Source organism: Diaporthe amygdali, assembly GCF_026229845.1.
Source record: "Diaporthe amygdali strain CAA958 chromosome Unknown NODE_17_length_903054_cov_64_435670, whole genome shotgun sequence".
Lineage (NCBI taxonomy): Eukaryota > Fungi > Ascomycota > Sordariomycetes > Diaporthales > Diaporthaceae > Diaporthe > Diaporthe amygdali.
The window spans coordinates 762647-787291 of NW_026517037.1; the positions used below are offsets into that span (position 1 = coordinate 762647).

The following is a 24645-nucleotide window of genomic DNA, read 5'->3' on the forward strand; positions in this document are numbered from 1 at the left end:
CGGCTGACTGACTCCGTAACGAAACAGCTGCATAATTCAATCGCTATGCGTATAACCCAAATCTGTTGCCCCTCTGAGCTCACTATTCACCATTCCTCGTGATGTGCTACCTTCTGCGCCGCAGGCTGCTGTGATGCCAGTTCGAACCACCCCACGAGAACAGGTCTAATCCATCCAGCTCATCGTCGCCAGCATCACAATACTTCTAACTTCGAGCACCCGGGTTGGGCGAACCGGTCGCGGCACCGCTGCCGCCGCCTTGTCCGACCTGGCTGTAGCCCTGCTGAGCCGGACCCCGGAGGTTCATGGCGCCGATTCTGGAGACAATGTTGCTCCCGACTGCGTCGACGGCTCCGCGGGGGCTGGTCAGGGTCGGGCCCTCGGGCGCCGTCTCCTGCACGCGGAACAGCTTGATGCCGGTGCCGTTCCAGATACCGACCGTGCCCTTGGAGATCTGCATCTCGCTGCTGAAGATGAAACTCCAGATCAGGGACTCGTACCACCCCAGCGCCAGCGGAGACCACTCGAACGAGTGCACGCGCACGGGCGATGCGTCCACCCCGACCAGCTTCACCTGGCTGATCTTGCGGAGTGTCTCCGGCGAGGCGTGGTCCGCGATAAGGGCCTGCCGCTGGACCAGGGCCGACACCTGCGGGATTGCGCTTAGGATGGTGTGCAGTGGCAATTCTGGGAGCCAGCTGTCGATCCATTGCGGCGTCGGCTCGAATTGACCGTTTATTGACTGACCAGACACGGAGTATCCGCTGAGGCTGGTCATGCTGTTTTGCCTGGAGAAATTCTGTATTCCGGCTGGCATCTTACCCCTAGCCTTCTCTGACATGCCACGGAGCTGCGTTGGTACTGCGTCCTCGACGTTGGATACCACCGAAGATGCCCGTGATGGGTTTTCGCTTGGATCGGACTGCGATGGCGTGTGACGCTCTTCGTCACTATCGTCTTCATCCTCGCCGATGGTAAATGTGGCGTCCTCCTCGGGCACGTTGCTCAGTGCTGGTGGCCGGGAATGGCCCGTTACTGGACTTCTCAAGCTCTCAGCGGAACTCCTGGTGGAGTCAATATCGGAAGAAGCTCTTGCGTCCTTTCTCCGCCGATTGCGCCTCTCGATTTCCTCCTGTCCACTTTCCAAGGTGAAATTACGAAGGGCTTCGAAACGTTTTCTATTTCGCAGGACTGCCGCCACGAACTCGGGATTTTCTGCGAAATGTTAGCTATATTCCACGTCATCTTGTGTTCTTCAACTCACGCTTGAACTGGTGCTCAAGTATGGAGTTCATAGACTCGAGCAACGATCGAAGGAGGGCATGGTTCGTGTCATTTGCCAACAAGAACGAGGGAGACGACATTGAATTGAAAAGCTGCATCATCTTGGCGCCAGTTGCAGCACTGAGTCCCTCGAGATAGTAGGCAATGTTGTTAATGATGGCCAACAAAGCAGGGTAGATGGCTGTGAGTTTCCCATTGCTTGTGGTGATGAGATTGTAGATGGACTAGATGCAAGTTAGAGCTAGATAGCTGTCGCACGACAATTTGTAAACTCACTTGTATGAGGAAGTCGGCATAGGTGCCCCTAAATCCTTGTATGCGGATCACAGGGGGCAGTGTCTCCTGCGCTTCAAAAGGCTTATTGAGGTTGACGCCGAAATTTTTCTCAACGCTCAACGTCTGGAGGAGGAATGCACACATTCTCACCACCCCCTGCTTTGAAGCGTCACTCTTGTACTCTAGAGCGTAGAACAAGATGAGGATGGTGAAGTCATGCGCCCGCTCGGTGTCGACAATGAAGGAACGGAACCGCTTGTTGCATTGCGTTATTTCCCAAAACAACATTATCATTTCAGGTGCAAAACGTATGGACGACTGGGTTCCGGGAATGTAAGAAGCATTGGCTTGCAGAGGTTGATTGAGGATGCGCGTCATGCCGTCGACGATGAACTGGAAGTCCTGGGGCCGGTGTATCCGCCCGAGAAAGTGACGGAACCAGTTCTTTTGCGGCTCGCCGTTCTGCTCGGGCACAGGATACAGAAGCGTGACAAGCAGCAGTTGCAAAGAGTAAGTGACAAGGATTTGCTTCGGGTCCTTGAAGACGAGTGTATTATACGGCACTCGCCAGCTCGCAGGATTGTACTTCATAGTCTAAATACTGTTAGCCTTACATTCGGTAGCATCGGCCGGGTGATCTTACAGTGTTCAGCAGTGAGCATAGAACAGACAGGACGACCTGCTTGTCCGAGCAAGTGCAGATGTGGGTCAGAGCTTTCGTGCCATTCCGCGGGAGCACTGCGGCGGACATGTACAAGCTCTGGCCTGTGATGGCAAGTAGCAGGCGCAACACCTCGATGCGGTTGCTCTCAAATTCCTTGGTCGTGGCAACGGCCTGGTTGCAGCCCACGCCGCTCTGCCATATCGCATAGGTGACCTTCGGCTTGCCATGCTGTTGCTTGGAAACTGTGAAATCTGAGAAGAACAGCAAGTCGATAAGGGTATCGATGAGCTCTTCCGCCAAAGGCCGCACCTCTTCAAACTCGTCCGATGGTCTGCTCCTTGCTGCTTCCTCTTCGTTATCGTCAAAGAGCACTTCGCTGGCTATCGCGGACTCCCGTGTCCTCTTCCGTCGGATGCCCCAGAAGAAGCGGTCCTCCCATTCGTGCAGATTGTCGGCCTCGTATATGTAGGGCAGGATCCTAGTGAGAACTCGTATGCAATTGAGAGCATCACGCTCGGGGGCGATCTCAGGGTCGGGAAAGGAGGGATGGTGTCGCAGGTTGAAGAGCCGCGAGGTGACGGCTAGTATCAAGGTCTCAAGGTTCTCGATGGCATGGTCTCGCGTGCGCCGTATGTCCGCAGAGGCAAACAGGCTGAATACATCGTCGGAGGATTCGGGCAGCTCCCAGAACTGTTGATAGTTGTCAGTGACAGGGCGGCGTGGCCGAACTTGGAGCAGAATGGGCTACGAACAGAGGTCCAGTACGGATCGTCAGCAGCAATGCTACGCTCTCCACTGAGCCTAAAGATGCCCTTTTTGAAGACAAGCTTCGAGTCGCTTGCACCCATGTTGGCGGCGACCCGATAGCATGTCTCAAGCCTGCTCTTGTCCTGGTCGGCAAAGGAGATGGATTTGCAGGGATTTGATGTTGAAGGGGCCGTAGGTGGAGGTGCTGTAGGTTTGTACGGTGATGCTTTGGGTTCCCAGAGGACGGTAACTTGGCTCGGCGAACGGCAGTGATATCACACCCCTACAGTTTGGTGGCACTCGGGCCACCTAACCCTTTCACATCGACTGCCCACGTACATGTAGTCTACTATCTTACCACCATAGATAGTGGACTATCGATATCATCACTCTTTACTTTTCCGATATACAGGGGCAATTGTTTATTTCCCTTTCGCGACTAGTATTCCCGGCACAGTGCCCGGCTAATTCAATGGGTCCAGATTTCACTCTCTTATCGGGCAAGTTGCCTATTCCTAAAGCTGGGGGCCCCGTCTTGGCCAACTAGACTGTGTCTCATGTCTGGTTGATTAGGAGTCAGTGTTTTTACCACTTGCTGCGTCTGCCGTCCTGCTGCTCGCTTGATGATGAGCAAACTTGGTAGTTTCTGTGTATACGGCGGCCCACTGAATTACATGATGCAGGATATGGCAATATTGCCAGGTGACCGCTTTCTTCTGAGGCTGCAAGACCAAAGCCCTCAATATCGCAGGCTCGAGAACCACCCCGCCCCGGTCCCGTCCCAGGCTCAGCATTCCTGCTTCCTTTAAGCTCATACATGCCTCATCCGGCCTGCTCTTCACAAAGAACATGCGGGCTGACACAAACTTCGGTTATGAGCTTCAAAAGTCATGCTTCTTTGTCGGCCCCACTCCTTCATGACACAGCTGTCCCATGCTTTGCCCTGAGCCGTCCTAAGACCAGACGTTTCCCGAGGATCGACGGCTCCTGTCATACAACCACTTGTTGTTCAGACCAACACTAATCCTCTTCCCACCAGTCGGGCTAGGAGTAGGGGGAGGTTCGGAGAAAATGCTAGAGGCGGTGCTGAGGTTGAAAGAACTCGTGCTCGCATTGAAAGGACTCGGTGAGCCGTACGACGTTTGCCGTCCTCCGCTATAGCCGACGGCCTTCTGGAGCAAGGGGCTCGCCGCAGGAGAGTACGGAGAGCCGTTGGGCCGTGTCGCGGAAGCAGGACTACCATTTGCCGACAAAGGCGAGCTCGTCGGGCTTGGCTTTCCGATGGATCCGTTAATGGAAGGCGTGCGTGCGTATCGCGGGGGCGTGCTGTAAACCGAGTTCGGTGTGGGCGGAGCTGAGCTTGGGGCCAGACCAAGAAGCTTGCGCTGGGCTGGCGTCAAGGCAATGTCGGAAAGGTCGTCTTTCGATCGTAGTATAGGAAGACAGGCGATGCCGATGTTCGCAAGAGGCAGCATCTGAGCAGCCAGGGCGACCCAGTGGAGATATTGCTTCACATCGCTTGACCTAGAGTTGCGTGTAAGCTTCAATATCTGGGGCACAACGATAGATTGAGCTTACAGCTGTGTTGGGCCATGCTCGCCAGCAACCAATCGTAATACATATATTATGAAGAAGGCGGAAATGTTGTAGATGATAGTCTTGACATTGTCACTGCCGAAGACGGTGGCTTGTTGGCGACGAGTGATCTCCTTGATGCGGGGATGCTGCCAGTTCCCTGGAGAGTCGGTCACTGGAGCGGGGCTGGTCTTGGATGGCGTCGCGAGAGCACTGTTCCTTCGTGTCTTGTTCAGCGAAAGGGCTGTTGTGGAAGACATTGTCGGCCGGTCGCGCGCTGTGTCAAGTGATGCGCGGTCGGTGATTTCGACGCAGCGGTTCCTTGAGACCTCGGGAGCGCGCAGGCGAGGAAGAACGCGAGGTGGAAGTCGAGAGGATGAGCTGCTGTGGTTAGTAGGGTGTTAGGAGGGTGGCTATGCCGAGGCAAGCCCGCGGAGAGTCGTCGTTGTCGTCGTCGTCGGCGCTGGGTGGTGGTGTGAAGAAAGGGAAAGGCAGGAAGCTCAACAGAGGCCTAGGTAAGGTTGGTGCATGAAAACAAAGCGCGGGTTCCCAGGCGACCACATCCCTGTCACTAGCCTCTCAGATCTCGGCATCAGCCGCCAGCCCGTTCTATGTTCGGAGTGCCTGCTGGACCCTCAAGGGCCGATGGAGCCACTACTGTAGGTACATACATTGGGTAGCTAGCCCCGCTACCGATGACAGCTCAGCCCCGAGGCTTCCAGGGTTACATATAGGTAGCTGACGCCCTCTTGGAAACAACTACGCAACTGGCTGACAGTAAGGTAAGGCCCTCCAAAGCTATAACAACCCGACAGCATTGGATCTCGCCAACCGTCATCAGCACGGCTTAGAAAAACAATCACTGCTCATGCTCCAATGACCTGGTTCTTGCAGCACCTACCCATCTAACACCGACCCGAGCCTCATCACCAACGCCCGTCGGAGCCGCCGGCCCCATCCACTCACCATGGGATTGTACGAGAGCGCGATGTGGCGGTTCGACGAGGGCGTCACCGGCCTCTTCTCGCAGTGGAATGCTTGGTCGACCGCCATCACGACCTTCCTCGTCATGTACCTCACCTACCAGCTCTTCACGCGTCGCGACCCAGACACCCATCCTCTGCTTCTTGCCCGCCAAGCCCAGCCTTCGCCTGTGCGACACCAAGGCGAATCGTCCATTTACCGATCACACTCCGCCCCGCATGGCATGCCGTTGAACGCCGGCCTGAATGTCAAAGAGCCCGGTGCTTCCAAGTGGTCAAGAGGACGGGACGGAGATCTCAGGGACGTCTGGCGGCAGGCTGTCAGCGGCACTTCTCAGGAGGGCAAACCAGTTGGCAAGGGCAAGCTGTTGACTGTATTGGGCGCCGAGAAGGTCTTGGAGCACAAGCTTGGTGTGTATTCCAAGCATCGTCAAGTGTCGGGCCATCACTAATCTTCATGCGCAGATGATGTGACCCGTCAGATCAACCTCATCGGAACGCACATCCACGACCAGGGCGGTGCTCGCGTCGCCATCTACCTCCCCAACTCCGTCGAGTTCATGGCAAGCCTGTTCGCATGCGCTTTCCACAATCTCACCGCAATCCTCATCCCATGCGACCAGTCAGACGAGGCTGTGATCTCCATGTTGCGACGATCTGCCGCCGACACTGTCGTTGCACTGCCTGGCTCGTTTCCCTTGGACAACGTGGTCAAGAGCTATCCGTCATTGCGACAGGTTATCTGGGTGGTTGATGAGGGCAACAGACATCTGGATTGGACTGAGGTGCCCAAGGGCATGGGAGGCAGCTTAAACGTCTCAACCTGGCAGGATATCGTACATGACAGCCCCGTGGATGCCGGCACGGAACTTCCGCCAGTCCAGGGCCAGTCGGAGCCCCGGGATGTCACAGTCTTCTGGCAGTCCAAGCCAGGCGTGCAGGAGGAAATGGTCCGCTTCACAAGCGCCAATTTCGTGTCCGCCATCGCCGCACAGCTCTTCGCCGTTCCCCAAACCCAGCGCATGAGTCCCTCGGACCTGTTCCTCCCCGCAGACGCCCTGACCAACACGTATACCCTCGTCCTCACCCTGACTGCTCTCTTCTCCAATGCCTCGGTGGCATTCAACTCCTCAGCAAGCGAAGAGATGGACCTTACTCTAGCCACCCGCGGCATCGCCCCGACCATCGTCGTCGCCTCGCCCAACACCCTCCTCAAGACGCACGCCGAGGCCACCCGCAACGTCAGCTCCTTCCTCGCCAGCAAGGTCCACTGGCTGCAGACGCGCAGCCTCACCCAGGGCGGCGTCATGCCCGCCGCATCGCTGCTTACTAGCCTCAACGATAGCTTGCGGCCGGCAGTCGGCCGCACCCCGGGCAAGCTCCGCCTGGTGTACACGGCCGAGCGCGCCGGCGCCGGCACGCTGCCGCTCTCGTCCGCCGTGCTCTCCGACCTGCGCATCTTCTTAGGCGCGAGGGTCATCTACGCGCTGAGCGCGCCCAAGGTCGCCGGCGCCGTGGCGCAGACGCAGTTCTACGACTACCGCGTCTTTGAGGACAAGTACTCGCACTTCGGGCCCCCTCTGACGAGCACAGAGATCCTCCTGCGCGACTCGGGTGAGCACAAGGTCACGGATGACAAGGCCGAAGGAGAGGTGAGTATCTACCGCGCGACGGCCGAATGTGTATCTGTTGCTGACTTGAAATTGTAGATTTTCGCCCGCGGCCCTTGTGTCGCTGGTGGCGAAGCGGGGCTGGGCATACACGGCTACATCCGTTTCGACAACACAATCTCGTACATCTGAGGCAAAACCCGGAAGACCGCTTGCGTAAACCTGTAAACATGGGTGTTGTGTAGATTAAGATTTGACTTCCTGGATTCACTGATGAATAATGACTTCTACTGAGCATGTATGTGAATCAAACCAAGGCGACGAGTATCAAAGCAAAAGGCCAGTGTCAAAACGACGAGTCATCAGAGCGTACAATGCCATTACCGTAGATAATAAACCACCACGCAACAGGCCATAAAATGCAATACACTTGTTTACCGTCCTGGGATATCCCAACGCCTGTACACCCAACCTCCCACGCTCTACTCAAGCTTGCAGTCAATCGCCCCATCCGTCATAACCTCACACAGCAGACAAGGACACACATCATGCGCCGTTCCTGTAGACCTGCGCGCCCTGGTTCCGGAACATGATGGTGTCCCTCCTCTGCATGATCATGAGCGTGCGGTTGAGCGCCTGCTCGCTGAAGCCCTTGCCCTCGACCATCTCGCGGCGCAGGGTGGCGAGGCTGGTGCTCCAGCCGATGGGCAGGCGGCGCTTGAGCTCGGCCTCGACGCGCGCGACCTCGTCGCTGAGCTCGCGGCCGCCCTGGTTCGCGCCGCCCTGGTTGACGGCGTCCATGGTCGAGCACAGGAATAGCCGGATCGCCTCGTCCACGTGCGCCTCCGTCGCGACGGGGGACAGCGTCAGCTTGGCCAGCGACTCGGTGATGCGCACGATGGCCTCCAGCTGCCGCACCGTGATCGGGATCGACGACCGCGTGTTGGCCTCCAGCTCTGACGCGTGCACCTGCTTGCGGATCTGCACGAAGTGCGACGACAGCTTCTCTGCTGCCTCTGGGCTGAGGCGCGGCGCGCAGCGTCTGGGGTGGTTCTGTTAGCTCTGTGATTTCGGCCGGGGTGGACATGCACCCTGGCGGTGATGATGAGACTTACGATTTGCAGTAGCTCAGGTACCGCTTCATTGTCTCCACCGGAATTTCAGACTCGACTTCTGCCTCAGCTGCGGTGCTGCCCTTGTGGATGCCCATGACGTGCTTTGCGATATTCTCATCGCGGGTGCGGTCATGCGCATCCTTGACAATGAAGATCATATCGAAACGAGATAGGATGGTCGTTTGGAAATCGATGTTCTCGCCAGGGGTCTTCATATCATCGTAGCGGCCAAAGATGGGGTTGGCGGCCGCCAGGACAGATGTTCTTGCATTCAGGATAGTGGTGATACCTGCCTTGGCGATCGAGATCGTTTGCTGCTCCATTGCCTCGTGGATAGCAACTCGGTCTTCGTCGCGCATCTTGTCGAACTCATCGATGCATACGACGCCGCCGTCCGCGAGAACCATGGCACCACCCTCCAGGTAGAACTCCCTTGTGGACTGATCTCGTTGCACAGAGGCAGTCAGACCCGCAGCCGACGAGCCCTTGCCTGAGGTGTAGATACAGATGGGAGCTGCCTTCTCAACGAACTTCAGGAGTTGTGATTTTGCAGTACCTGGGTCACCGAGGAGAAGGACGTTTATGTCGCCTCTGAGCTTCATACCGTCAGGTAGAATCTTTTTCGAGCCGCCTAAAAGGAGGCAAAGAATTGCCTTTTTGATGTCTTCGTTACCGTAAATGGATGGCGCGATACAACTGGCCATAACCTGATACAGATCCGGCCTTCTGCTGAGCTCCAAGAACTCCTGCTCTTCCTCCTCGGAGAAAATGGCATGGCCCTTTGCGGTTGAATCGAGATCTGTTTTGATTCCGGTTGCTCGGAGGTACGGTGTGCGAATGGCGACGGCGCCACCTGTTGAAGAGTTCTTGCTGCCCTTGTTCTGGTAGATTGAGAAGATGCCCATAACAGTACATCTCGATCCGGGAACAACACGGTTGGTCAAGTATCGATCAGCAGAGATGAGCACATGGCGTGGCAGCTCTCCGACGGGGACTTGATCGGGCCTCTCCTGCAGTTTGATGACTTGTTGGTCGACGAACTTGGAGTTCTCGTGGACCACGAAGTAAGGATCTAGGGGACATGGGTCTGTGGGGTCGCCCTTTTGCCTTTCCCTGCCACAACGTCTGGGCAGAGTCACACCTGAGAAGCCACCGTCGATGATTATTTGTTGGACGTAGCCGCAATTCCGACAGGACAGGTGAAGCTCAGTCGCCTTGGATGACATGACGGAAGCACCAATAACAATGCCGGGTACCCTCACAAGTCGAGATATCGTAAGGGAGTCCAGATTTCGGATAGACACATCTTCGGCATCTGAGTGGAGGAGAAGTTGGTGTGGTGGGAGGCTGATCTTTGCTTCGTGAGGGAAGACGATTCTTTGCGTACATTTGCGCAGCGCATTCTCGAACTGTGGGGAGGTGACTACGGTCAGAGATCTTGTTCAAAACTGCACTGAACTGAGGAATATCACAAACCAGCGGTATTATCTCGGAAGGCTCTGTGACCAATCGATGCGCCAACTCCTCGTTGTATTTGATCAGGTCGCCAATGTTAACATCGCAGTAGAATTTTTGAAGGAGCGCGTTCTCGCGCAACTGGTCTCTATACGAGAGTCAGCCAATGGTATGGATGAGGAAATGTTCCTGCGATTGCGCCTACCTGTAGACGAAGACATTGTCGAGTCTGAACTCAAGAATGAAGGTCTCGAGCTGCTTCTGAACCTGGAGGTTGGTGTCCTCCCTTTCCTCCTGAGGGAAGACGTGAAGGGTGTGTACAGACCCGCGATCCATTATAAACTCTGAAGACAACACGATGCAAAGGAATGATCAAGGGACCAAAAGGCGAAGTCTGGAGTTGCAGTGGATTGAGCATGTAGGAGGGGGGAAAGCCGAGCAAAATGTCGAGAGGGACCGATAACCACTTTACGCGCTTCGAGACGCGCCTTTCGCGCATGAAAACGCGAGATCCCTGCAGCGGGCGTCGTGTGGTAAAGTGCTATATCCCCGTGCGCCACAGAGCTACAGGGGTACATCATCAGCTGCGCCACATCTGCAACTTGCGACTTGTCGTTCTGGGGATGGATGGAGCTTCTGTTTGGGTTTAGCTGTTCTTCTGGGTGGGAGACGATCCCGTCCGTCCACGTCCACGTCCGTCTTGAGCTTCAACAACCCGATCTGACGGCGGAATGCGCAACCGTTCTCCCCTTTCCCACATTGCTTTCGTGTGCTTATTTCCTGTCATATATCGGCCAGCCACAGAGTCCTAGTGAATCAGAAGTGCATAATCCATTCCCTCATGTGCATCGCACCCTGCCCAGCAATGATTCCTCGGTAGCAGCGCCGTTATCGATCCATTGATAGCAGCGCCGGCCTCCCTGTTGCCGTTCTCAGGGGCCGTGTCGTCAACCCGTGCTCTGTCGCATCCTCTTGCTCCTCGCGGCCATCATGTATTCAAATCCCGCCGCTCGAAAGTCCATCGACAGCCTTGCCTCGCCCACGTCGCCGCTCACCCACCGGACAGACTTTCCGTTCCACAGCGGAAGGCATGGCTCTGTCAGTACCAGACGGGGCTCGACCGCGAGCTCCTCGCACTCGGTCGGCGGCGCATTAGATCCGGGCAGCTGGGGCAGCAGCAACACCATGTTGGAAGCAGGACAGAATGGTTCGTGTGTCCTTTCCCCCTGAAATCGCCCACGGGCCCATGTGGCTGCTTGGCTGACGATTCGGACAGCCATATCTACCCTTCTGCAACCTCCCATCGTCCGAACCGGCCTCGTTCCTCACACGACCGCTCCCGCTTCTAGCGCCCACAGGCCGCCGACAGTCAGGGACATACCCCCGGTGACCTTGACCAATATTCAGAAAGTCAACCCGGCCGAGTTCCAGCCCTACCTGAAGCAAGTCGGCGCCCTTTACTCGCAGCTCAAACAAGTCAAAGCGAGCGAGGAGGAGGATAGCCTGCATCGCAACAGCCGTGGAAAGGCAGATGAGCTCATGGAGCCCTTCGAAGACAATCGTTTGCGCCCGGGAAGGCGGCCGCAGCGTTCTAGACAGGCGTCCATTTCCTCAATATCATCCTGGACAAACGCAGATGCACCAAGCCCCGTGCGAAGGTCCAGCTCGGGCTACGCTAGGAAATCCGCCCAAGGTCCGCCACCGCTCTCCACAATTCCGCTGGTCTACTTTGAGGAGGATTTTCACCTGGAAAACCCCAGAACATTCGATGTCGTGAGCGAGAGGTCTGAGGTGGTGCGCAAGGAGGACAAGGCTTCGAATGGAGACGCGCCCGCACCTCGGAAGACCTTGTCCACGAATGCAATCCTGCAGGAGAAGTTGTCATGGTATATGGATACCATCGAGATGCATTTGATCTCGTCAATATCTACGGCTTCGACCACATTTTTCAGTGCTCTGGGCTCATTGAGGGAACTTCATACAGAGGCAGCAGAGTCTGTGGAGAAAATCAAGACATTGAGGCACGAGCTCGAGGCTCTGGACGAGGAGATAGTACTAAGTGGGCTCAACACCATTCAGCAGCAACGGCGGCGTGAGAATGTGCAGCAACTTCATCATGCTGTTCTGCAGCTGAAGGAGATATTGAGTCAATTGGTGAAGTGCGAGTCGCTGGTTGACGAGGGAAATGTCGACGCAGCCCTTGACAGCATCGACTCCCTCGAACGCCTCATAGCCGGCGACGAGGACGAGTACAGGCCTCCAACCCCTGCGTTACGGGATGTCCAACTTATTGATCTCCGAACTGCCACCGCGCTCCAGGGTGTCAGTGATGACGTGCATAGCTTACGATCGCGAATTGGAAAGGCTTACGAGACAAAATTCGTGACGAGTCTCATGGCTGACCTCCGACGTCATGTGGGAGAAGTGTCAACCCAGGAGGTTCTCATGCGCTGGAATACTGCGTCCATGCGAGCTAGAGGCGGCCGGACTCGTGAGGCATCAGCGTTCCCGTCATATTTGGGCTCTACCGATGACGTGCGGGCAAAACTCATCGAGAGCCTGGCAGGTCTCTACAGGGCGAAACAGATCGGGGTCGCCGTCACAGCATACAGAGAATCTGTGATTAAGGAGATCAAAAGTCTTGTGAAGCAAGGTTTGCCCAGCTCAAACGACGATGACAACATGTCCGTAATGTCTGCTTCTACTGCTACTGGAGGCCGGCATCTCTCCCAAAGAGAGAAGTCTTCGATCCTGGCGCGGAATCTGCGCGCCATGGACCCTGGTGACGCAGAGGAGTTGCTGGTAAAGATTTACGTCAGTGTAACCGAAACCTTGAGGAGGGCATCGATACAGGTCAAGGTGATGCTGGACGTCGCAGCATCTATTGAGGATGGGTCGATCCCATCCGGTCTCAAGTCCCCGCCCATCAAATCACCCCCTTTGAGTCCAACAGGAAGAAGACAGTCTGTCGCGGGGCTTGAGGCCCAGGAGGAGATTCACAAGGTCATGGACCTATCCTCACTTCTCGGTAATTGTATTGACATAGCTCAAGACAAGGTCGTGAGGGTGCTACGGGTCCGGTCCGAGCAGAGCACGCATCTGGAACTGGTCTGGTTCCTTCGCTACTTCACTCTCAATCTTCACTTCGCCAACGAGTGCGAGTCAATATCTGGTAGGGGAGGTACACAACTGAAAGACGAGGTCAATGATCACATCAAAAAGTTTGTCGCAAGCAATGGAGACCGCGAGCAGCAAAAGCTGGCTCAGGGTATGGAATCCGACCAGTGGGGCGCGATCGACTTCACTGAGAACCACACTGCTCAACTCAACCGGATCCTCGAGTGCAGTACGAGTGATCCGAATGACTGGACTCTCGGCACGCAAGTCTGGATCCCATATCCTGACGAGGACGAAGAGGTCAATGGTGTTGAAAAAGCATCCCAAAGCAACGGCTCAGGCAAGTCCAAGGCCGTCATCGATTCCGAGTCCTTCGTGCTGCCAAACTCTGCCGTATACTGCATGGAGGGCATGTCGAACTTCCTGCACCTAATCGTCGGCATTCCATCCATCACCTCAGACATCGCGAAGTCTCTTGTGAAATACCTACAATTTTTCGACTCCCGCTGCAAGCAACTCATCCTCGGGGCCGGTGCTACAAAATCTGCTGGCCTTAAGAACATCACCACTCGACATCTAGCCTCGTCTTCACAGGCCCTATCCTTCATCGCCACATTAATACCCTATGTCCGCGAATTCATCCGGCGGCATGGTGGCTCGGGCGGGGCTGCTTTAATGGCAGATTTCGACAAGGTCAAGCGGGACTACCAAGAACATATGCAAACCATTTTTGATAAGCTTGTAGAAATCATGAGCGGAAGAGCTGGCGCACATGCCAAGACCGCGAGGGCGATTGAATGGGACAAGGACCAGAAGAGCCCACACCCTTACATCGAGACACTCGTCAAGGAAACGTCACTGTTGCACCGCAACCTCGTCAAGCACCTGTCCGAAGACACCGTGCGCATGATCATGATCCCCGTCTTCAGCAGCTTCAAGGAGCAGTTCGGATCCGCGTTCCAGGAGGCGGATCCAAAGACTGAGGCTGGTCGGGATAGGTATGCACCCCTCGTACCCTTCAATCATACTATACACAAAGTACTAACAGTGGAATCAGCATGCTGCGCGACATGCAGCTTTTCAAAGCGAAGCTTGAGCACATCGATGGTTTCGGCGACACGGGTGACTACTTGGTTGGGATCATCAACTCGAAACAGGTCAAGAGCGTCTCCCCGCCTCCGAGTGAGACCAAGAGCGAGGAGAACGCCACAGCGAAGGACACGTCAGAGGGCAAAGACGCAAAAGAAGACGGCGAGAAGAAGGAGCCCACGGAAGCGGGGTTCAAATGAGTAAGGAGCTGGCATGATGAGGCGTGCATGCACACGCTCGGTAATCGTGGCGCACCGCGCATGAGGATGGAGTATCGGGTGCCCTGGTAGACACATAGCATGAGGAAGTCATATCTAGCGGGATAATATAGTCTTGTTGGGGTTCTCTGCACAGCGAGGCCCTGATCACACAAAATTCTGAGCTTCTGCCTCTTTGCCTGTCGGCTCGCGCTGTCTTCAACGCCCAGAGTGAGCAAATACAGGACTACCTAAGTGAGTGACTACATGTTGACGGCCTGTGACGCCGTAGCACACAAGCCGCCACCACGAAGAGGGATACCGTGCCCATTGGCGTTGAGTTCTTGATCTACCAGAGCACGACAGCAAGCCTCCCTCACGGCTCGACTTGCCCAATACCACCGTGAGAATTTCGGCTCGTCCCGACAACACCAAGGGTCCAAAGTGGCTGGGCTGGTTTGCCCCGGATCATGGAGTCGTCCCACAGCCATCGGCACTCGAACCACGCAGCTTCCCGCACACGAACCTGGCTGAAGCCATGCGGTTTCAAGGCCATGCAGTCAGGGAACAAGACGTGGCCAAGCCCTTCTGTACGACAAAGTACGTATGAATGATGCTCCCCCCTTGCTTCCGGGTGCCCGAGCAGGCGGGTGCGAGGCGACACGGCAGCAGCAGCGCGTCGGCGCCGTGTCACTGGTCACCAGGGGTTGGGTCGGGTCCGGTGTCCCAGCAGGTCGGACGGCTGGGTCTGCCTGAGGGCTGTCTGGTTGGTTCTGGTCTTGGTATGGGTCCTATGCGAACTTGCCCTGCTGTCCCATGTGAGAATGCCGGCGTGGCGTCTCTCAGCCTCAGAACACCTCCGGCAGGAAGCCGGTGAGAGGCTGGGCGGTGAGAGGCTGTGAATGACATGGCTGTAAGGGGCTCTCTTCTCAAGACTGGACTCCTCGCGCGTATGCTCTTCTTTTCGTCTCTCCTTTCTTCGAGAAGCAGCGAGGCGCCCGCCTGGGAAGCCACAGGCTAGTCTCCCCCTTTTTCCATGAGAGAATGCGCGCCTCACCTTCAAGGGCCAGCGGCGAATGGGTTGGGTGAGATGAAGCGACACCTACACACACACACACACACACACACACACACACACATACCTACGCACACCTACACACAGGATAAGCGGCTGACCGCATTGCCGCTGGGCGCCACCGGCTGTCCTGACCAGCCAGTCATGTTGCGATTCCCGGGATCTGACTGCGTCAGCAGCCAACGTCAGACGGGATCCAGAAGGAGGCTTTGCTGTGGTCTGCTTTAGCATGCCGGGACTCGCTGGCGATCCTCATCCCCCCTTTTTTTTCTTTCTCCCTCCAGCCCCCTCCCAGTCGACAAAAGCGCATTGCTCTTGTGGCATTTCGCAGCTAGGCGGGACCGAAATGGGTGGTTCATGCGGAGTCAGGAACTCCTCCTTCTAGGTCGGCCGGTTGGTTGGTTGCCTCGCAACGGAAAGGTCACACCCAGCATTGCGCTTTTAGAAGGGAATAGGGATCTCTGCAGTCCCGTTGGCCTGTGCTGGCACTGCTATTCTTAGTCGGCTTGCCGCGATGGTGCATTATCACAAGAGGCCTTTTGCACTGCCGTGCGTCTTTTCGTGCCGGTATTGAGGTATTGTGCAGCTTCCGGATCAGGGGTAAAATGCAGTTGGTTGATGGCGGTCCACATCCTGGCCGCTCAGGTACCAATTAATTACTGCACCAGCAACAGCTGGTCTCTGCAGTCAATGTTGTCGTCTGTCTTCATCGCTGTTTGGGGGTGTGTGGGTGGCCCCCAGCGACTCAGCCGGAAAAAAACAATCCGAAACAGCAGAGCCGTAACGTAGCCGTTAGCAGTTCATCTCATGTTCTCTAATCTCCCCAGTGATCTCCAAAACAACGCCTCTAATTTTGGGACGAACGCAAAAGCTGTGCCGCCCCTCCCAGCCCGTCTTGGCGTGGGCACCCCAAGAGAACTAGGTGGTATTGTCAGAGGAGAGGGAGGCCCCCCTCTCCCCTCCCGCCTCGGCTGGGCCTGGGCAGGCGGGCGGGAAGGATCCAAATTTACCGGCCGACGATGGAACGATGTGCGCGGCACGACACCAACTGAGCGGGTAAGCGAGGCAGAGCCAACGCAAGCGAGCGGGCCACGCGAATGCCGCCCTTTTTTTTTCTTTACTACTCTGTACCTGAGTCTAGCTGTCCTGGGCCTAGGTGAGCCTTATGGGTAGGTACCCAGCGAACCGAACGACGATCGATTGATCGCTGCGGAAATAAAAATATGACAAGACATGACAAGACATGGTCGAGACAATGCTACCACAGCCTCGGTTCGGGTCCAGAAATAAAATAAAAAGTGAGTAGTACGTGATATACTGGTAATAGTAGTAGGAGTAAAGGCACTAGTGCTCGCATACGGCTGAGACAACAATCGATGGGAGGAATCCCATGCTCTATTATCTCCGACACAGAGAGCGATCGACAGACAAAAGTTCCACAAAAGTAACGTTTACGTCTGCAACGCACGCGGTGAACAAGGGTTGAGGACGAGGAAATAGCCCTCCTTCAGCTCGCCTCGGCCGGCTATCATTTTGACACTTGACATTTTGGGGCCGCTCCTCCGTCTCGGTGATGAACAGACAGCGTCAGCCACACGGGGGCATGACGCGGTATCACCGGCTGGATGGGGCTGCTGAGGCCTGTGAGGAAGACTGCAATCAGGGCGGGACCCACTGTCTACGAACGACAGGCTAGCCACAGCAAGGGTTGCAGCAAGGCCGGTGGGTGGATAGAGGAAGTATTATCCGAAAGTCGTCACTTCTCATTCACCAAAAAGAAAAGAGGACAAAAAAGATAAGGAACATTGAGTACTGGTTGTTGTCATCAAATGATCAAATTGATTTTGTTTCCTCCTATAGCTATTTACAAGTATCGAAGGTTGGTTTGAAACAGGTGTAAGTAGCTCGTCTGAGCTTGGTAATGAATGTGATGAAATGGTAAGATTTGCGGAAGCGAGTGCCGGTTTACCTTGGAACTGTACCAGTCAGATACAGCTAGATACAGCTCCAAGTCCGTGAGTTTGTCTATACTCGTCAATCGTAGAACCGTCACCGTTCCTTCTATCCTCGCCCAAAAGTGAAAATGCCAAAAACCGCTGGCGCGCGCCTATCCCTGCTCAAGAACTCCTCCTTCCTGTAGCTGCTTGCTTTGCAGGCGCTGGGGAACGGGGTATCTCTATAATACAAGACCATTTGCTTGGGCCTTGTGTGATTGAATGTTAGATATTGTGGTTGATCGTAGCTTCGTCGGAAAAGCTGCGCCTCCAGAGCGCGCTGTTCACCTCCTCCGCCATCCTCCTCTCTCTGTCCCCTGGTAGGTCGGTCTGTTTGACCTTAGATCCTGAATTGACGGGAGTGCAGACGTGCGGGAGTCCAGTTGGCGTCGGTGACAGCGGCACGGGGGTAGACGCGCTGCTCGAGATCGCGAGTGGCCAGGGCAGCCTTGTACACGACTTGGTTGCCAGCGCCCAGAGTGGTGATCAGGTGGGTGCTTGTCGTGGCCTTGGTCTGGATGTCATCGGGCAGGAGGTAAAGAGTGTCGCACAAGAAGCTTGTGCAGCCAGACACGGGGGACTCGGTGTCGGCAGGGTACATCATGTAGACACCGTTGTGGTCGTTCTCGTCGACGATGGCCGACACGTCAAAGTAGGTCAGGCCACCCCAGCTGTTGAAGTTGACCTCGCCAAGCATACCAGGCGTGTTGTCGGAGCCGGAGCTGACGGAGTAGTAGTTGCCGATCCAAGAGTCGGGGATGGTGACGGTGACGTTCTGACCAGCGGGGACATCGGTAGAATCAACCGAGGCAAGACCGGAGTTGGGGGTGAAGTAGATGGTGCGGTCGGTGGTATCCATAGACATGAAGGTGATCTGGTTGGCAGCACTTGCCAGAGTGGCAGAGGCCAGGAGTGCGAGCGTGCTGTACTGCATTGTGACTGATTTTGGGGTGTTTGTCGGTTGATATGAGTAGATATATATTGTCAGAAGTATACTGAAGTAGTTGCTGGGTTGACCAGAATAGTTTCTAGAAAAGTTGTGCTAGAATTCCTTTCGAAGGCTTCCTGATATTTGCGAAGAGTGATCGTGGAGATCGGATTCAAAAGTCGCCCGGGACTTGAGTTTGTCTAGTGTTTTGATATTGCGTGTTGCAAAGAGTGAATAGCCAATGGCTAGAAGGAGTGTGTGTATCCCGTAAGAAGGAAGGTAATTCACAACGGCTTGCCGAAATGTGAGGGTCAGATCAAGGGGAAGACATAAAGGTAGGGAATCGTGGGCCAGGCTTCTTTATACTCATCCGTCTCCCGCATGTTGGCCATGCTGGTGAGAGGAAAACAAATTAAAATGGAGGGTGTGATGGGGCCATGTTGTGAGAGAAACGCCCAGGCACCCTGGCAAGCAGGTCCCAGGTACTTCGTGACAAGGGCGGTCCAGACAACAGCAGTGGGTCTTTCGACATCCAAAGCAGGCCGAGTCAAGACCCGACGGGGGCACGCCACGATTCTCCTCTGCCGGCACCAAGATCGGATGCGCTAGTTGGCCAATGAGCTGGGGCCGCATTCGGTGTTATTGGGTACTCGCCAAATCTTTCTGTCAGCAACTTTGTCTTCAACGGTCCAGGTACCCGCAACCTTGTTTCCCACCTTTCAACCCATCACCCGCTTGGGTCACTTCTCGTTAGTGGGCGGCCGAGACGGCCAAGGCTGCTAGAAAACAAGATTTCTCACTCTCCGCGGCCTAAGAACGCGCTACTGGGATCATGTTTCCCCCCCTACACCCACTTCAACTCGAAGGACAAAGCCATTCTCTGATTGACTGCGGGCGGTAACCTGGCAGCCGCCTGCCGCTCCCAACGGCTCTTACGAGACGTACTATAGTGTCCCTGCGGTCATCTCCCTCAGGTCCTTGAAACAAATCGACAGAAATCGCCTGGCGGGCGTGTGATCTTGTCGCTTGGGCCTCACCTGTGAACGAGAACTCGAGGTTCGGAGTCTCTGATGAAAATGTGCAACCGAGGGCTGTCGGCCGGCCAGTAATGAAATGCGGTATAGTAAGAACCCTGCATGCGTGGCCGCCACGTACTCAGGTACTTCGCAAGATGTACGGTACAGTACTTCTGTCTTCAGCAAAATGACAAGCGGCACGGAAAAAGGAAAATCACATGGCGGCGTTGGTTTCCCGGAATGCCCATCAAAGAGATGGGAACAAGCTACTGACGTGTCCCTTCGGATGTACTGGGGGCGGTAGGGACCGGGCTGAAAAAATCAAGGAAAAAAAAGAAGAGAAAAATAAGTTTGGCTAGGGAGTTTCGCCAGACGCTAGGTCCTTCCAGCTGCAGGTGGGGCGGGACTCAGTCACTTCTCAGCCGTTATTGGCTGGGTGTTGCTTCCGGTGACGGGTACCTGAGAGACTGTAGGGCCAACCATGTGTCTGTTCCTGACAGGCCCTTCCTGCGAGGATTCTTGGGTGGGATCGGCCCAGGGGCCAGCCCACGCCTCTGCATGTGCCTGAGCCGGGAACAACACTGCTGTTTGGCTGGGGGTTGAAATGGGGGGTAGGACAACCCAACAAGAACCTCGGACTTTCATTTCTCACCATGTGTGCCATTGCAACCATCCTCGACAAGCCAGCGTGACAGACAGGGGATCCCACGAAGCCCATGTGGATCCTCTTGCTACAGCTTGTTTCCGTCAGCACTTGGCTGGAAACAAGCGCAATATGATTTGAGCGAGGGGTCAGCGCCTCTGTAGCAACATTCCTTCTTTCCAAGTTGCCAAGGTCAGGTGAATGGAGAGGTGAGGGGCTGAGGGGCAAAATAGACTGATTGCCTAGACTCGCTGAAGATTTTGAGTTGTGAGTGTTTGCAGGTACACTAAATGCTGTGCCAAAGCTAATGGTGCAGATTCGTCCCGCCGGCGCTCGCTGTATCCCAGCCGGGTGGACACTACTGTACCGCGTAGAGCAGAATGGTGCAGTAGAACCACACTGGTTTTCGTCCAGTCATCCCTCAAAGTGTTCTCCCCTCATCAATGATCTTGGTCAGAAGTTTGAAAGATTGGGTCCGCTGTCAAGTGCAGGCGTGGGGTAGTTCGGATGCCAGCTGCCTCTCGCACAGCGACTCATTCAACCCTTCTCCCGGCACACGGCATTCAACATCCGACCAGTGAAGGCGACTTCCATTCAGCATACCGGGATAGGCGATTAGACATAAAGTCTTGTTCACAAGGCCGTGCTACGTCTCATGAATAGTTCGTGCCCTGTCAAAGCGATCATGTCTTGAGAGTACTGCAGTTGGGGTTGGGGCCAACCGATCACAGCACCGCAGGTGTGCGACATGCCCGCGAACGAGGAGGCATGTGCACTGGGTGAGATTGCTGCTGGCCTCGTCCCAGCGAAGTCGGTCCAGATCTCACACCGGCGCTCGACACCTGCATTCTGGTTGGCTGTGATGGAGGGGAAGTTGTTCGGGCCCAGGCTTCAGAGTTTTCAGCCTGCATGTGAGTAGACCAACAATCCAGCTCTGCTCGGTGTCACTATACATCGGGCGGAAATGCATCGCAGGATTTGTAGGAGCGCTTTGTCCAGTGGCGCGGGGACACGCCGCACCAAGCAACAGGAAATCGCGCATTCCAGTTGCTGTCATTGGCGGAGGCTCGGTGATGTGCTCTACTCAGTATGTGTAGTAAGCGTTGTCAACCTTAGGAGGCTCGCCAAGCACTTCCAGAACAAGGTTTGGGAGGCGGACGGGACGGACGGGACGTGCGAACCGCAGATCGTTGCGCTTCCAGTTGCCGAGAGTGTGCCTAGAACTGAGTGAAAAACGCAGCAAAACCAGGGTCCGGGTTTCCACAGGCCTGTATCGATAGCGATGGGCGAATGGCCTTCCGGGCCGACTGCGACCTCAGAACGTGTGCTGAGATGGATCCCCCCGATCGACACTGATCGCCAGGCACGTCGGTACCACAGTAGAAGGTTGACTGACAGCCAGCCTGCCCGCTTGGGTGTTGAGAAAGCTTGTCTTGGTAATCCATCGCCGATCGTGGCCCAAAGGACACTCACTCTTCGCTCTGGACCGAAATCTCGGGACCACAGAGCCGAGGTCGTCTCTGGGTTGAATGCGGTTTCCAGACGACTCGAGTGGCCGAGGATCGGATGCTGTTAGGCTTGCCCACCATTACATCGTTATGATGATTGTGGATGCCCACGACTCACTGAATGCGGAGAGGTAGGTGGGCTTGTTAGTAAACGCTCGACCGCAACTTGGTAACTCAGTGACTCCCACTCCATGAGCCCACACGTGAGAACCCGGCGACCGCGTCGCTGCAGACATTGACACACTTGGTTGCAGGTAAGCCAAACTTCGAAGAATGCAACCGAAATAGGCAGGCAGCTCCGAAAGCGTGGTGCTGAGGAGATCAAGACAGCCGGCGGCTTCAAATGCGTTGCTGGTGTCGAAGGACGCTGCACTATGACAAATGGCCAACTGCAGGAATGCCGCGGCTGCTCCATCAAGGAGTACCTCCGTTGTGTGGGCTGCGGGACACTGGGGCATGACAGACGTTATGTCCAACCCTGAAGTCCAAAAGTTTGGTAGCAAAGACATTTGGTCCCACTGCAGTTGTCGTTGTAGTTGCGGAGGGTACCAAAGCGGTTTCGCATGATGGCCTTTTTGCTGCTCCGGGTGATTGCAAACTGTTCTGCGTCGCGATGTACCCAAAATATGTCTTTGATAATCCTGTTTCAGTACTAGCCAGTCCTTAACGAGCAAGAGGCATATCATAGCTTTTCGAGTTGCGATGCCCGCAGATTGCAGTCCCTGGTTTGACGAATCCCATCGCACTCCAGGGGAGCGGATGCATTCGGCCTCTGATTCAACTCACAGTGGGTAGTCACACGCCATCAACATCGCCGAGGCAAAGCCTGCGTCAACTGAGGAGCGTAGCTTGGAACTGCAGGCGACCCAAACCTCGACATTCTCCGGGTGCTAGAAAACGGATCCTGCGTCGGCCAAAGGCTGGTTGGTGTACCTGCGGCTAGTGGTGGAAAATGTCTGGCGTCTAGACCACCTCGTAGAAACGTTCCAGTGCTTCAGAAATTCTCTTCACAACATTCCCTTCCCGTGACAACTACCGTGATCTTAAGCCTAGACCAATGTTGAGCCACCGAAACCATCGGCTTTGTGAAGACTTGGTGCCAAACGGCGTCGAAAAGTGTTGCGCCGGCACGGCCGCTTCGATATTTTAGGTAAAAGCGCCGGTTAAGACCGCACCGTCACAACACGGGCCGAAGCCATCGGAGATTCTCTTAGCGGCTGCGATCTGTCCTGTCACCGACCGCGTCTTGAAGACAGTGATACTGCTGGACTGTCTTGAGCCGACATAGTCGTTTCAGTGAAATATCTCCGAAAATGCGGCGGGGTATCCCCAATACGTTAGGTCCAGTTCACGGGTTAAACTTTTTTTCCCCGGTTAACCTGCCCTTGATTAGTTAGTGAAGAACTCAGCAAGTATCAGGGTCAGCAAGATCTTACCTTGCGCTGTTCAGTAATGTCCGGTACATCGCATGCACTGGAGAGAGGCTGTTCAGACTTGCGTGACCAAGAACATCCACAGGCTCAAGACTCCTTCGACTGACATCGTGCCAACCATGCCCAAAGGGGCTTGTGCTGAAAGGCTGGTCGAACAAAGCCTTCGAGATTTTGAGCTCGCCACTGCTGCATTCCCACATTCCGGAGTACAATCTTGTGTCACAAGGGGGGGTGAAGAAGCTTGCCAAAACCCGCCTGGAGCGTCGTCTCCGCCAAAGAGAAATTCTGGGTTTTGGCGCTGTAATCCAACGGGGCTAGCGATTCCGGGCTCTTGTAAGGAACTGGTCTTCCGTTTTTGCCATGGTTATCCGCCAAGGAGATATTGATCTCTGATCCGGCCGAAGGACACATCTGCTGGGAGCGAAACTTTGCAAAGATGCCTTCAAGTAGCGATCATAATCGCAGCTTCCGGAGTAGCGTACAAGATGGGTTGAGAGGCTATGCAAATCCGCAGTCAATGGAATCTCGGGGCCAACAAAGGTTGTTGCGTGATGATGGTTGATCGGCCCCTCCTCGCAGTGCACCAAGGCATCAATGTTGAAAGGATCATCAAGGCAGCTTCACAGCGGAGTGAGCACTTAGGAGCAGTGTGGGATGATGGCACGTTTCTTCCAGACCAAACAGAACCAGGGACCACTGCCATACTCGCCTCTCAGACCTGTCGATAGACTGTGGCGTTGTTGCGAACGCTGCTGAATGACTGCCACCTCGTCGTCGGATCCTCGATCACCCTCTTTCGAGTCGAGGGCTTCGACGGACGCATCCAATTCCGACGAAAACTTCCACGGCATGGCCCCTCTCCCGCTCCCTCACTGTTTGTCTCCCCAGAAGATCTTCCAACCCTCTCTTGTCAGAGCCTCAGCTCGTTGATTGGCATCCCGAGGACAAATGACACGATATAGAGCATTCAGACACTGGCAAACTTATGGGGCCAGGGGATTCGCCGTCGGCGTCGCTTCTGCGATTCGCCAGTCAGATGTGAGTATCGTTTGGTTCACGCCGGCGACTCTTGGACCAATTCTTGCTTGGAATGTCGGCACATTGGTCGTCAATCAAGTAATTAGCATGAATTGGAAACAAATGTGCCTCTCGACCCCTTGTGTAGTGAGCTGCACAATGGATCTTCTTGTGGTCAAATGCATGGGCATTGAAGGTGTCCTTCGAGGAATTCCGTCGCCTGAGAAGGCATGCTGTGAAGAGATCATGATAGTTGACGAATCGCTGATCGGTAGGCTAATGGCCATCATTTTCTTGATGTGCACAACTCGCACCCTGAAGTCATTCGTTTCAAATCCAAGCCCTGTACTTCCAGTAGCGACGAGGACAAGCCTCCGTCACAGTGGACCTACCTCAGTACACAGGTGGCCAACACCTTACGAGTTCCCTGAGCATGTCCCATCCACCAGAAAGGCGTTGAAGTTTCTTTCTTTCCCACATTCGATTCGATGGAAAGTTCGGTCAGTTTATGACTACTCTTCACAAGGAGATTGGCCTTGTTTTTTCTTCGAGGAGGAGAAGGGGGTTGCGGCACCGTATCAAGGTGAGGCCTGCCGTGAAATTTCAGCCCGAGACGATTACCAGAAAGGACCACATGGATCTCTCTTCGAAGGAAGTGGCACCGTTGAGGCCCCGCAAGCATATGCGAATCCAGAAATGCTTCTGCTTTTTTTTTGCTTAGTGGGCAGATGGCTTGAATGGAAGCTCTAAAACCTGGAGGAAACCAGTGCTCCAGTGGCCGAGGAGCATCAAAGATGGCTAGTAATTTTGTGTAGCACGAGTGCCTCCGGCGAACGCAGCCTATGACTGTTGCTCTCACCGAGACAAGGAGCCGAATCGGGACTTATTATCGAGCTGAGGGCTGTTGGCAAGCCCACAG

At 55.1% G+C, this 24645-nt stretch overlaps 6 protein-coding genes across 6 annotated transcripts; 2 read left to right on the forward strand and 4 right to left on the reverse strand.

Moving 5' to 3' along the window:
• Positions 1-205: 205 nt before the first annotated feature.
• Positions 206-3072, reverse strand: J7T55_005194 (high-temperature-induced dauer-formation protein; the record flags this gene model as incomplete). The annotated part of the gene is made up of 5 exons (XM_053144572.1): positions 206-1215; positions 1265-1508; positions 1561-2154; positions 2204-2914; positions 2977-3072. The coding sequence occupies 5 exons, from the start codon at positions 3070-3072 to the stop codon at positions 206-208; spliced, it is 2655 nt and encodes an 884-aa protein (XP_052992918.1).
• Positions 3073-3924: 852 nt separating this feature from the next.
• On the reverse strand, positions 3925-4806 carry J7T55_005195 (uncharacterized protein; the record flags this gene model as incomplete). The annotated part of the gene is made up of 2 exons (XM_053144573.1): positions 3925-4495; positions 4550-4806. The coding sequence occupies 2 exons, from the start codon at positions 4804-4806 to the stop codon at positions 3925-3927; spliced, it is 828 nt and encodes a 275-aa protein (XP_052992919.1).
• A 707-nt stretch (positions 4807-5513) lies between these two features.
• Positions 5514-7331, forward strand: J7T55_005196 (mp-dependent synthetase ligase; the record flags this gene model as incomplete). The annotated part of the gene is made up of 3 exons (XM_053144574.1): positions 5514-5940; positions 5995-7181; positions 7239-7331. 3 exons carry the CDS (start codon positions 5514-5516, stop codon positions 7329-7331), a joined length of 1707 nt encoding a protein of 568 aa, XP_052992920.1.
• Positions 7332-7685: 354 nt separating this feature from the next.
• Positions 7686-10045, reverse strand: J7T55_005197 (dna replication licensing factor mcm5; the record flags this gene model as incomplete). The annotated part of the gene is made up of 4 exons (XM_053144575.1): positions 7686-8181; positions 8255-9663; positions 9731-9857; positions 9915-10045. The coding sequence occupies 4 exons, from the start codon at positions 10043-10045 to the stop codon at positions 7686-7688; spliced, it is 2163 nt and encodes a 720-aa protein (XP_052992921.1).
• A 654-nt stretch (positions 10046-10699) lies between these two features.
• J7T55_005198 (uncharacterized protein) lies at positions 10700-14868 on the forward strand (the record flags this gene model as incomplete). Its single annotated transcript, XM_053144576.1, has 6 exons — positions 10700-10916; positions 10986-13824; positions 13884-14105; positions 14270-14367; positions 14469-14702; positions 14759-14868. 6 exons carry the CDS (start codon positions 10700-10702, stop codon positions 14866-14868), a joined length of 3720 nt encoding a protein of 1239 aa, XP_052992922.1.
• A 2653-nt stretch (positions 14869-17521) lies between these two features.
• J7T55_005199 (uncharacterized protein) lies at positions 17522-18115 on the reverse strand (the record flags this gene model as incomplete). The annotated part of the gene is made up of 1 exon (XM_053144577.1): positions 17522-18115. The coding sequence occupies one exon, from the start codon at positions 18113-18115 to the stop codon at positions 17522-17524; it is 594 nt and encodes a 197-aa protein (XP_052992923.1).
• Positions 18116-24645: the final 6530 nt, after the last annotated feature.